The 13,974-nt window shown below is 42.0% G+C and overlaps 1 protein-coding gene across 4 annotated transcripts in view; it reads right to left on the reverse strand.

The window, feature by feature from the left end:
• Positions 1-13,974, reverse strand: part of CDKAL1 (CDKAL1 threonylcarbamoyladenosine tRNA methylthiotransferase) — a 665,249-nt gene that overhangs the window by 158,389 nt on the left and 492,886 nt on the right. For all 4 annotated transcript variants that reach the window (XM_074985893.1, XM_074985894.1, XM_074985890.1 and 1 more), the window contains one exon: positions 11,283-11,463. In XM_074985893.1, coding sequence (XP_074841994.1) covers positions 11,283-11,463 — 181 coding nt within the window. The remainder of the gene's footprint in view (positions 1-11,282; positions 11,464-13,974) is intronic.

Genomic DNA, 13,974 nt, shown 5'->3' on the forward strand with positions numbered 1-13,974 from the left:
ACAGTAAAACTCATGGAACTGGAGTGTCATCATCATAACCAACAAACTTGGACTCGGTGCCTGTTGGTGTCTGATTCCTCTCTCACCATTTCCTTCCATCTTTCCCTGTCCAGTGCGGAGTGGCTTAGTTTCTGCAGACTAGCTCCTTCCCAGTCTCCTATATCATCTGCCCATTCTCTGTGGGATCTGCTTCGCCTGTTCAATCCGCCCATTGTGCTGAACACCAGGGTCTTGACTTTTCATTCATCGTTCATTCTGCAGATCTGCCTGAATAGCTATAACTTGCATTGTATAACCTGCAGGAGCCTCTCTTTCAGCTGTATCTTCCTATATAATTCTTTGTTGGTGACCTTCTGCATCCATCCTACTCTCATGATCTTTCTATAACAACTCTTGGACGCCAATATTCTTCTCTTCAAACCTTTTGTTATCACCCAAGTCTCACATCCGTACAACACGCTGCTGAATGCACCGTTTTCAAGATGATCAGCTTCATTCCTAAGCTAATTGCTTTGCTTTTCCAGATCTTATCCATTGCCTTCAAACTTGCTCTTCCTTTCGCTAGTCTAGTCGCTGTTTCCTTCTTACAGTCTAAATCATGCGTATGTCTCTCCCCAGATACGTGAACTTTTCTATGTTCTCTAGTTCGATCCCATCTACACTGATCTTCCTTCCTACTTCCTTATCCCCAAATACCATTGTTTTTGTTTTACTGATGTTCATAATCAGTCCATACTGCTTCCCTTCCTTGTTTACAAAAAAGAATTTTCAAATAATAAAGTTACATTCCTGGTTTTGTTTCTCTTTTAATTCTTACAGGACAATAATTGTGTTGCTGAAACCAACAGTCACATCATCAGTTAAGTCAGTAATGATTGCAGATGAGTGTTTTTGGAGTTGCAGGGAAGTTTAAAAATCAACAGGAAACGAAGAAGTTATGTATTTTCCCCAGCTGTTTGATTTTGCTATGTACTACTACTGATGGTACAGTTCAGTCTAAATCCACAACAGTACATTTTTTTGGGGAAGCTAAAACCTGTAACCACATGTTGTGTAAAGTAACGTGAAGTCTGTACTTTTCATTCTGGTCAGTGCTCTGGAGACAGGTGCTTGAAGAACAACGTTGAATTGAAAGAGGGTGCCGTGTCAACAGAGGTATCACAGGTGTTTTTCTTCTCTGGCTTTGAACTCTGACTTGTTGTTTCAGCAGGACAGACACAACCCATACTTTTTAGACCATTCTACCTGTTGCTCTGAACTACCCCAGTGAAAGAATTAGAAGAGACAACTGCAAGCCAGAATCAAAATATTCTTGTCTCTTTCTATGAATCTGACTTAGCAAAGTCCAGATGTGGCTGTGGAATTTTACACATTCTATAGATTCAGCACTGTATTGAGCTCTCAGCAACTTTAAGAGCCAGACCACTCATGGCTTTCAGATAGAATAAAACTTCCTTTACAACACACTATCTTAACACTCTCCACAACAAACACAAGTTATTCACTTTAGCACTGGTCAGGCAAACCAAAGTGATATGACCCAAAGCTGGTACTGGCTTTAAAATAACTACCTTTGAAAGCCTGGGTAGAGTTCAAGAACAATATTTTAACTGGAGACTGATGTTACTTTTTTGACTTTATCACAAACTGAGTATCTTTGGCGGCATGCTGAGCTGCAAGTACTCTGGAGTTGTTTTAACAGAGTTAAAAATTAACCACAAATGCTGCCTAAGCATCTTTTGGCATTTAGACAGAAGTCTTCTGCCGCTCAAATTCAGGTAGGGATAATAGGGTTACATGAATGCATGCTTGTGTATGGGATGTTACCAAAAGAACTTCAGCTATCCACAGATAAAATTTACTTTACTATCTCTAGTATATGGAGCTGGCAAGTTTTACCACTAGAGAGAATACAGGCGCACAGAGCTACAGATTACGGCAGTACCCCTCTGTGGATTATGACAAAGAGAGTTTGTTTTAATCACAAGGGGCCAGATCCAAAAGGGAACTTAAGCTCAGCATTGCAATGCCTCACTTTAGGCACCCTGCCACCTGTTGGGATTAACACTCTCAAGTTGTGTGTTCAGACTCCTTGTACAGTGCATGGGGAGATCCACGAAAGCCAGCACACAGAAGAGGTACCCACCTAGGCTCGTCAAACAGAAACACTGAGGAAAGGAATGAGTCACCAGCCTGGATGGAGCCACGGCAATCAGACACCAGTTATGGGTTAGGCAGGGAGGGGAAGTAGCTTATTCTTATGACCCATTCAGGAGGAGGTATCTGTTATTCAGTTCCCTGGGTTCACACACTGCCTCCTCAGGTGCTTGGGATGCTGCATGGCACATATCAAAAGCTCAGGTATTTTTTCCAGAAGAGAAAGAGAGAAGAAATTTTCCTGTGGGGATCCTCTGGCAAGGGTAGAGTGGGCTTTGAGGGCTATAATTGCTCAGGGTTCCTCCACCCAAGAGAGGGGAGGGGCGTGTAGCTCCAGTTGTGGGAGCAGGTATGGAGGGAGTCTCAGGGCTCTCTGGCTGTGAGGCAACTGGGGATTTCAGGGCTTTGGCTGTACAAGGGTAGGAGCATCGGACGAAGTGGTGGAGCTGGTGGCCAGGCTCCATATGAGCTTTGTTTGAGATAGAAAAATTCCAAGCACATGGCAGAGGACATAAAAAGATCCCTGAAACATCCTCATGGTGCCTCTTTCCTTCTCTAAATTGTGGAATTACAACTAAAAGGAGAAAATTAGTTACTGGAGACTTTACAAGCAGCAGTCTGTAACATCACTGCTTCTAACCTGACATAAAAGCACTGCTGTTACTGTATGTACATGATCTACTAATATTTTAATGCCTTTTACTTTATTGCTAAACCTTTCGATTTTAGTTACTAAAGGACTGGCAGTACAAGATCTGAGTTACATACCGACTGGCTACATGGCTGATCTCTTGAGATCAAAAAAACCCTTTTGATGAAATTATTTGTCAGTATGTACTCATCATAGAGTTCAGTGTCTGGGTGGTGAAACAAGGGCTGGAACATCTGAGCCTGAAACCAATGGGGTGAGACAGAATTTCACTTTCATTACTAGGTTGCAATGCAATAATTATAATGAGAAAGTAATCATCAGTTTGGGGTGAATGTGCCCTATTTTTCAGCAGTCTTTCCTGAATCTGGCTCCCTAAGCTGTGACCCACTGAAGCATGGTGACATAGATAAATATATTTTGTTCTAAGTACCGAATAAAAGGTAACCAAAGGTTTAAGTAACTGTCCTCCACCTACTTTTCTGGCTACATAACTGGTGTGTTAATTTTTCCATAATTACAACCTCCGATATTCTTTTGAACCATTCTTCAATGATTCAGCTATATTTCTTTTACTAATGTGAGGCTACCAATGGCCAAACAGCTATTAGCACAGGGGCATTAGTTCTTCATTTCGTTTTGTGTGACCATTTCCAATAGGAAACACCAGGAAAATTACCTAATGTATTGACTGTCCAATGCTTTGTGATATTTAGTTATGGATTGCATCCCAGTATTCACTAATGACTGGTCAAGTCCACCATATATGCATAAAATCTCTTTCACGACAACTTCTCCAACATTTATCCCCATTTGTTCCCTTTATAGATCTGATACCATTGAAACAGTACCTTAAGGAAATTTTCTTTTATTGTGATATAGATTGAAATGCACGGTAATCCTTTACAGATACAGTCAGTTCCTTTGGGGTGATTTCTCTATTCACAGCCTTTTCCTTGCATGTCATATGTTTGAGCTGTCAGTATATTCACAGCAAATTTCATTCTGTAAGACAGAACCATCTCATTGTACAGCACATTCCCTTAGTTCCATGATGCTATATCATTGATTTATTACTGACTGAGACAGAAATATTTGCATACATCAGTTACTTAAGAGCATCAACATTACAAGGATGTTGTAATTGTGCTAAAAGCAAGCAATGCAAACCCAGGAAATTCAAACCAGTGAAAAACAGCATTTATAGTCTCAGACTAAATTTAACTGATTTTTTAAAATCCACTGCAGTTTTTCATTTTGCAGCCTATCCCTGATCACTACTAGACAGAGTTAAATTAGTTTGGGTGTCTGTATATCTACACAGAGAATAGTACTATATGATAGTTCTCATGGTTTGAAGACACCTTACCATGAACCTTAATTTTTTTTTAAATGCTTATTCTTTTAGCTTTTAAGGGCCATTTTTGGAAGTATGTTCAGGCTGCTTGACTTTGTGTCAGGGAATATGGGCCAGCTTTCCTCCATGCCTAACCTGTAGCTTTCCTCTGTGGATACACACACACTTCTTTTCCCCTTAGTCTCATCTTTCTCTGGAACATCCCACATCTGAGTTTGCCCATTCAGCCTCCCTTTGAGTAGAACTGCTACACTAGAGCTGCGTCTACACGTGCACGCTACTTCGAAGTAGCGGCACCAACTTCGAAATAGCGCCCGTCGCGTCTACACTCGTCGGGCGCTATTTCAAAGTTAACTTCGACGTTAGGCGGCGAGACGTCGAAGTCGCTAACCTCATGAGGAGATAGGAATAGCGCCCTACTTCGACGTTCAACGTCGAAGTAGGGACCGTGTAGACGATCCGCGTCCCGCAACGTCGAAATTGCTGGGTCCTCCATGGCGGCCATCAGCTGGGGGGTTGAGAGATGCTCTCTCTCCAGCCCCTGCGGGGCTCTATGGTCACCGTGGGCAGCAGCCCTTAGCCCAGGGCTTCTGGCTGCTTCTGCGGCAGCTGGGGATCTATGCTGCAGGCACAGGGTCTGCAACCAGTTGTCAGCTCTGTGTATCTTGTGTTGTTTAGTGCAACTGTGTCTGGGAGGGGCCCTTTAAGGGAGCGGCTTGCTGTTGAGTCCGCCCTGTGACCCTGTCTGCAGCTGTGCCTGGCATCCCTATTTCGATGTGTGCTACTTTGACGTGTAGACGTTCCCTCGCTGCGCCTATTTCGATGTTGGGCTGAGCAACGTCGAAGTTGAACATCGACGTTGCTGGCCCTGGAGGACGTGTAGACGTTATTCATCGAAATAGACTATTTCGATGTCGCAACATCGAAATAAGCTATTTCGATGTTGGCTGCACGTGTAGACGTAGCCTAGGGCTACGTCTACACGTGAAGCCTACATCGAAGTAGCCTATTTCGATGAATAACGTCTACACGTCCTCCAGGGCTGGCAACGTCGATGTTCAACATCGACGTTGCACAGCACCACATCGAAATAGGCGCTGCGAGGGAACGTCTACACGCCACAGTAGCACACATCGAAATAAGGGTGCCAGGCACAGCTGCAGACAGGGTCACAGGGCGGACTCAACAGCCAGCTGCTCCCTTAAAGGGCCCCTCCCAGACACACTTGCACTAAACAGCACAAGATACACAGAGCCGACAACGAGTTGCAGACCCTGTGCATGCAGCATGAATCCCCCGCTGCAGCAGCAGCAGCCAGAAGCCCTGGGCTAAGGGCTGCTGCCCACGGTGACCATAGAGCCCTGCAGGGGCTGGAGAGACAGCGTCTCTCAACCCCCCAGCTGATGGCTGCCATGGAGGACCCCACAATTTCGACGTTGCGGGACGCGGATTGTCTACACGGTCCCTACTTCGACATTGAACGTCGAAGTAGGGCGCTATTCCGATCCCCTCATGAGGTTAGCGACTTCGACGTCTCGCCGCCTAACGTCGAAGTTAACTTCGAAATAGCGCCCGATGCGTGTAGCCGTGACGGGCGCTATTTTGAAGTTAGTGCCGCTACTTCGAAGTAGCGTGCACGTGTAGACACAGCTTTGGTGGTCTCGAAAACAAAAATTTACACTTAATGGTATTTTTTTTAATTTCATTTTATTTGTACATTGTTATTCATAGCTGGAAATTTCCTCCTCAATAGGGAGTAGAAGAGTGATTTTCTGTAGAGAATTACATGAAGAACTAATATCCCAATATGGCTGTTAGCTCCTATGGTTCTCAATGCAAATGAAGCTCATAATGCCTTAGTAAATGTGGGTATTCCTCACTTTGTTCTTAGTAGGAATATAGCTAAGATGCCTGTAAGAAGATGGTGGTTCCTTAGGTTGGCTGCAACAAGGCCACGTTGCAGTTAGAGACCAATGTTAATGATTTAGAAAAAAAAAAAAACTATATAGACACACAGAGAGAGAGAGAGAGAGAGAGAGAGAGAGATCATCCAAACAAAAGCTATACAACAAAAGGAAAATACATGTTAAAATTTCAGATGATAGACTACTTGATTCTAGGAAAAACATTTAAGTTATTGTTCTATTTTATACCCACTTTCAAATGTAATTACAGTGGGACCTCCCAAGTCTGGCACCTTCAGGACCTGACCAGTCCCACATGAGGGAGTTTGATGGTCTAGGGGAGACCAATGACCCACATGGATGTCAGCCCCTGCTCCCAGGCTTCCTTCCTGGCCACCAACCCTGCGACTAGACCCAGACACCAGGCTCCACTCCTGGTCCCAGCTGCACTCCTGGTGAATGGCCCCTCCGCTGCCGGCCTGGCTCCACTCCTGGCCCTGGCCTCTCTGCCGCCTAACTCCCAGTCAATCCCTACTCCAAGCCACTGGGGCTCTCTGGTCCAACAACATCTGTCAGATTATGGGTATTGCCAAACTAGAAAGTTCCGGGCCAGAGAAGTTCAAGTATATTACAATAATTTTTACCAGGTAGGTCCTTAGTACATCAACATAATGGTCTTCTTTGCAGGTTTCCAATCGCAGTATATACCTGGCCAGCATGGCCAGAAATTCTTTCAGACAAATCAGAGAAATTGTCATGAAGGACAGGAAGGCACAGTATCAATAGGGATTTTTTGAGATACATTTTGATTAATCTTTTATATGCATCTGAGAATCTAAAGGATACATGAAGATATACATACAATATTGGCTTCAGTTTTTGTATAGTACCTAGTTATGCCTAGAATTCAACTGGGGCTTCCTCAATAAAAATGGTAAAACAATAAATAGCTATTTAGTTTTATTTTAGAGGATATGGGAAGAGAGAGAGCTTATGGTTACGGCACTGGACTGGAACTCAGGAGCTCTGGATTCAATTTCTGGCTCTTCCTTTTGAGACACTGGACAATTTAATCTTACAGTGCTTCAGTTCTTTAAACTGGAAATAACACTTTCCTGCTTTACAAGTGTTTTGTAAAGAAAATGAATGGTTGTAAGGTGATGCAGTCATTTAGACATATATGATTTTCTAAGCAGAATAAGAAAGAACTACAGCCTTTCTGCCTGTTGTTATAATAATAATAAAAATAATATTAACAATGGATTTCTGTCATCTAACATTTTGGACAAACAGGTGCTGTGCCTGTATGGATTTCAATGATAATATATTATTTATGTGGAAAAAAAATTCATTTCAAGTTTACAGAATACTCTATAGAGCCCAAATGAGATTTTTCCATTGTGAGATTTTTCTTCAAAAAGTTATCAAATTTCCACCACTGTCAAATAAAGATTTTTAACATTACTATGCTTACTTCACAGACTGTGCCTAGAAGAAAGGTGATCATCTTTTAAAAAAAAAAAAGTGAAATTAAAGGATCTGACAGAGCACATTTGTTGCCACCAAAGATACCACTTGGTTAGGACCACTAAGGTTGTTTGAAACTCACTGTACAGAAAAGGAGCAGACTGCAAATAACAATACATCTTTCCCACTGCAGCTATCTGCAACAATGAAATGAACAGCCAACATAGCCAATTTTGAGCAAGAAGAGAAGAATGTCTACTGTCATGTAATATCATTGTTAGTCACTGGTTTGGTATAGTACCTCTGTTCAAACAATGAGTCCAATTTTTTCATAAGAAGAAATACTGGTGAAAGAAACCTATATGCCTTGTAGATAATAGCACATGAACTTCTTGACAAACAACTAACTCATGAGATTAGATTGGAGATATCAGGTATCATGTAGGTTATTTTCTTTTGCTATAATAGGTTCATATGCTGCTTATTCCTACATAAGAACATAAGAACATAAGAATGGCCATACTGGGTCAGACCAAAGGTCCATCAAGCCCAGCATCCCATCTGCCGACGGTGGCCAATGCCAGGTGCCCCAGAGAAGGAGAACAGAAGACCAGTGATTTATCTCCTGCCATCCATCTCCTGCACTTGTTCTGAAGGCTAGGGCACCATACTTTATCCCTGGCTAATAGCCATTTATGGACCTGACCTGCAAAAATTTATCAAGCTCTTTTTTAAACCCTAATAGAGTCCTGGCCTTCACAGCCTCCTCGGGCAAGGAGTTCCACAGGTTGACTGTGCGCTGTGTGAAGAAAAATTTCCTTTTATTAGTTTTGAACCTACTACCCATCAATTTCATTTGGTGTCCCCTAGTTCTTGTATTATGGGAAAAGGTAAATAATTTTTCTATATTCACTTTCTCCACACCGTTCATGATTTTATATACCTCTATCATATCGCCCCTCAATCGCCTTTTTTCCAAACTGAAAAGTCCCAGTCTCTCTAGCCTCTCCCCATATGGGACCCTTTCCAAGCCCCTAATCATCTTAGTCGCCCTTTTCTGAACCTTTTCTAATGCCAATATATCTTTTTTGAGGTGAGGAGACCACATCTGCACGCAGTACTCGAGATGTGGGCGTACCATAGTTTTATATAGGGGAAGTATGATATCTTTTGTCTTATTATCGATCCCTTTTTTAATAATTCCTAACATCCTATTTGCCTTACTAACTGCCGCTGCACACTGCGTGGATGTCTTCAGAGAACTATCCACTATAACTCCAAGATCCCTCTCCTGATCTGTCGTAGCTAAATTTGACCCCATCATGTAGTACGTGTAATTTGGGTTATTTTTTCCAACATGCATTACCTTACACTTACCCACATTAAATTTCATTTGCCATTTTGCTGCCCAATCACTCAGTTTGCTGAGATCTTTTTGTAGTTCTTCACAATCCCTTTTGCTTTTGACTGTCCTGAACAACTTGGTGTCATCTGCAAACTTTGCCACCTCACTGCTTACCTCATTTTCTAGATCATTGATGAACAAGTTGAACAGGATCGGTCCCAGGACTGAGCCCTGGGGAACACCACTAGTTACCCCCCTCCATTGTGAAAATTTACCATTTATTCCAACCCTTTGTTTTCTGTCTTTTAACCAATTCCCGATCCATGAAAGGACCTTTCCTCCTATCCCATGACCACCTAATTTACATAAAAGCCTTTGGTGTGGGACCGTGTCAAAGGCTTTCTGGAAATCTAGGTATATTATGTCCACTGGGTGCCCCTTGTCCGCATGTTTATTAACCCCTCTGTGAAGTCAGTTAATTAATAAGATGATGTGTACAGTAAAAATGGCAAAAGGAGTGGGAGTATATATAACTATGTACTACTATTTTATAATAGTTTCTTCTCTCAGCTGAGAAATTATGAGGTGTAATTATAATTATGTAATTATAAGGTGCCCTGGACAAGGAATGAAATACAAAATGCCTGTGTATTCTTGACCCAGCAAGGAGGGCCATCAGCTTTCCAGAGGCATTGTGAATACCAAAAACAAGAGACTCGCATATACTATTCCTGCTCCATTTGGTGGTTTATCTTTCATTTCCAGAAAGAGATGAAAGAATATACAACTCGGAGTTGCAGAAGATTAGAAAAAAAAAACAAAACAAGTTAGGAAAGAAAAAGAGTCTCTGTTAATCACAGTTTTCATCAGCCCCTAGCTCCTTGGAAGGTTCTAACTCCCCAAAAGTCATCAATTATAGAAAGAAGAGCAACATGAAAATGTCAAGCTTCAACAAAATTTAAACTCCAATATAAACCTAACTTTAAAAAATAAGTTAGTTCTTATTTACTTAATATTAGGTTTTAGTGTAATTGTTTTTAAGTACATTTTGCAGGAAAAAACAAACCCAAGAGGACAAATTCCTCTACTGCTGTGCAATCCCCTGAGGATAATGGGGTTTTATCAGTGTGATCAAAATCAGAAATTAACCCAGATGTTTACATTTTTAACCTTCCTGTACTCCCAAAATTACTTTGCTTTAAATATAGGCATCCACACTGACGATGTGATGGGCACTGAAGCATAGAAAAAAATCAGTCAAAGATGTGAACTTACTTACATAACCACACCACACCACACCGGCATCTTTTGTACCCAAATCCTCTACACTTTGCTATTTGAGCTTCTCAACAAAAAAAAGGATTAATAATGGCTCAACGCTTATCTCTTTGAGCAATGAAATAAAAGAATTAAATTTAACCCACTTCTCTGTTTTCATTAAAGGCATAATATATATTGACAGTAAGCAGAACCTGTATGTGAATAGCTTTTGACTTTACTAAGGCAGAGATACAACAATAAATATACTGATTTCTCGTCACAGAGTATTCACAAGTTGGTGAACCATGAAGACCCCCACAAAATGACACGACATATTCTCACCTGACTATGGCATTAGCCAGTTCTGATTTCATCCTGATTGGAAATACAGTACATATAAATTGTATTTGTACAAACACCAATGAAAACTTTAAATGTCTTTTTAAGTATAAGCATGGAATATTCTCTTGTTCAAAGATTCAGGTCAGGCAAATTTGCACATTTATACAATTGCACATTCAAAACAGATTTTTTTAAATCAAACTAAACTTTTGAACATAATTGTCACTATTATCACTTTGACAAAAAAATATTAAAAAATCTATATCAATTAGAATACAATTGACAGCCAACTATCTCATATTAAAATACAGTTTTTATCCTCCTGGTGATGAGATGGTTTGATAATTGGAAAGATTTGTACCACAATGGCCAAATATAGAAGACTGGGGAATACTTGAAACCTGAAAGACTAATCATAATTACATACACAGATTTTACCAGAGACATTTGCCATATAGGCTGAAGGTAGAAAATAGCTTTTAGAACAGTGAAGACTCATGAAGGATATTTATGAAGTAGTTATCAACTGAATAAAGTTAGTCACATGAAAATTTGACCTTTACTATATAATTCCAGTATTACTATCAAATTCAACAAGGCATCCCATGGTCTACCTAAGAGCTTTAAGGAAATATATAAAAACAGCATTTTAATTGTAGAATAACTTGCAACAAAACCATATTCTCCAATAAACATTTCTTATTTTTCAGTTCAACACTGCATAGTGTTGCATTTGGCACAACATAAAAGCCACATAAAATGAGATACCAACCACAAAGTTGAAAAATATATGTATCTTACCACTACAGCTGGAACTTGATGCATTTTTGCAGCAGGAGTCCCCGGGCGTGGGTAAAACTGATTAATAAAGAGGCTTGGAAACCTGTACTCTTCTACAAGTTTCATGGTGTCTTGAAAATCTTCATCTGTCTCACCTGGAAAACCACAGATGATGTCTGTAGCAATTGTTATTCCAGGCACTCTGCAATCGAAGTGGAAAAAAATGTTAAACTGCAGACTGGATACTCCAAGTCTGTCCATACATAAAAATCTCATTCTCTTAATATGAAAGAAATAATTACTCAGCGTGCCTTTGGCTAGAGAACTGAGACCTAACACCAGTTCTAGAAAATATACAATGGAATTTTTAACTTCCGCTTCTTTCACAATGAAAAATATGGTACATGGGTAAGAACCCGAAGAAAGGAAAACAAGAGAGAAGTTGTAGTAAATATCTAACCGAGAACTGAAACGGAAGAAGAATGAAAAACTACTAGACTAACTCTTCAGACACATTACCAACAGAGCTTGCCAATTAATTGTAGATACTCTGTCTGCAAAATTTATAAGCTCCAGGGCTTTATTACTAGAATTTGTAAATTCCTTACATTGATCCAGTTTTTGACTGGAACGCATGGTCAAAAAGAGACGCTGGTGACTCCAGTCAGCATTGGCAAATGAGCCATTAAAAAGCCAGTCCATACTTGTCCTGGCTCTGTACTGTGCTCCGCAAGCTGCCAAGAGGTCCAGCTCCTTGGCTAGGAGGCTTCATGCATGGCCCTGAGCACTGGCTCCACACTCCCACTGACTTGGAACTGTGGCCAATGGGAGCTGCCAGGGCAGTGCCTGTGGGCAAAAGCAGCATGTGGAGTCTCTTGTCCTTGGAGCTGGACTTGCTAGTTGCTTTGGGGAGCAGTACATAGCAGGACTGACAGGGAGCCTGCCTTAGCCTCGCCGCATCACTGGCCAGGAGTCTCCCATGCCCAAACTCCAAGTCCCCGTCCCGAGGCACCCAAAACTTGGGTCCCCCTCCTGCACACCAAAAACCCTCATCCCCAACCCCACCCCACAGCCCACACCTGCAGCCAGAGCCCTCGCTCCTCCTGTGCCCCTGTCCCAGCCCTGAGACACCTCCCACACCCAGAACCCTCCACTTCTTGCCCCACATTGGAGCCCACACCACAGTTCCCTGCCCCAGGCCAGTGAAAACGAGTGAGGGTGGAGGAGAGCAAGCCACTGAAGTAGGAGAAATGTAGTGGGGGAGCAGGGCCTTGTGGAAGGGGAAGAGCTACAATGTTCAGTTTTGTGTGAGCAGAAAGTTGGCAACCCTAGACAAGGCAGGGCAAAGATGAGGAGCTTATACATTCCAGTCTAATTTGGCTTCCTTTAGTCAGAAAAAGCTCTCTAACTCATTCCTTCTTAAAATACATCTAATCATCCACCCTCCTTACAAAAACACAAAAAACCAATCAATCGCTGTTTGCAAATCTTGGTCCAAGCATGCCAGAGAGACCAGGTAAGAGAGGTAATATCTTTTAATGGACTGACTTCTCTTGGTGACAGAGACCAGTTTATGTAAGCTTGTAAGTTGGTCTTACTCACCCACTGAAGTCGGTCCAATAAAAGATATTACCTCATCCACTTGGTCTTGCTAGAAAAATTCTAAGTATTCCACAGGATCTGCACAAATCTACTCTTTTACCTTGTCTTAAATTTTTTTTTTCCCTTGGCTGGATACATTACGTGATCAAGAATAATGAGTGTCCCTACTTAGGCAGTACTGCTAGTGGTCAGAGAAAACAGTTACCTAACCTTCTGTAACCATTCTTCTTGTAGATATGTTGCTCATGTCCATTCCATTTTAGGTGTGTGTGCACCAACAGGAACAGTTGCGGGAGATTTCTACCTGAGCACTATCGCTCGGGCCAGCTGTGGCGCCATATGGAGTGCAGCTCCCATATGGTGGTATATTAATCGCTACTGGCCCTGCATGCCCTCAGTTCATTCTTGCTGGATAGGAAGGCAGAAAATGGAATGGACACAAGAAACACATCTCAAAGAACAAGTTATGAAAAGGTACGTAACCATTTTTTCTTTGAACTTGTTCATGGCAGTTTCATTTTAGGTGACTCACAGGTAGTATCCATGAACCTGAGCTTCGAATTCACAGCATAGTGGCTTCCAGTACTGCCCTGCAAAGCTGGCATCATCCTGAGCCTGCTGGGTGAGCAGGTAATGAGACAGAAGTATGGAAAGATAATCAGATCAATGCTCTGCTGGTGTCCTGAACAGGCACATAGGCCAGAAAGGCGGACTAGGAAGCCTGGTACCTTGGCAGAGTGGGATTGACAATTGACAGTGGTGGCACCCTCCCTTGGTCATCACAGAAAGGAATGCAGGCTGTGATCCAAGGAGGAATTCTTTGAGTGAATTCAGGGCAACCTTTCATCTTCTCAGCCACAGCAACAAATAATTATGCCAACTCATGTAATGATCCCGAGCCAGAGCCCTCCAGGTATTCAAGGAATGTAGCCTCTGCTCCTCTTCCAATTTATGCAGCATTGGGAAGCCCAGTAAGTGAAATGAAACTGTGAGGAGACCTTGGGGAGAAATGCCAGGTGCAGTCTGAGCAGAAGACCATGTACGGGTGGTTCCCAGGTCAGCATCTGAATTTAGGATATGCTGTGGGCTGACCTCACTAAACTAGGAAAAG

This window comes from Carettochelys insculpta, chromosome 2, assembly GCF_033958435.1.
Source record: "Carettochelys insculpta isolate YL-2023 chromosome 2, ASM3395843v1, whole genome shotgun sequence".
Lineage (NCBI taxonomy): Eukaryota > Metazoa > Chordata > Testudines > Carettochelyidae > Carettochelys > Carettochelys insculpta.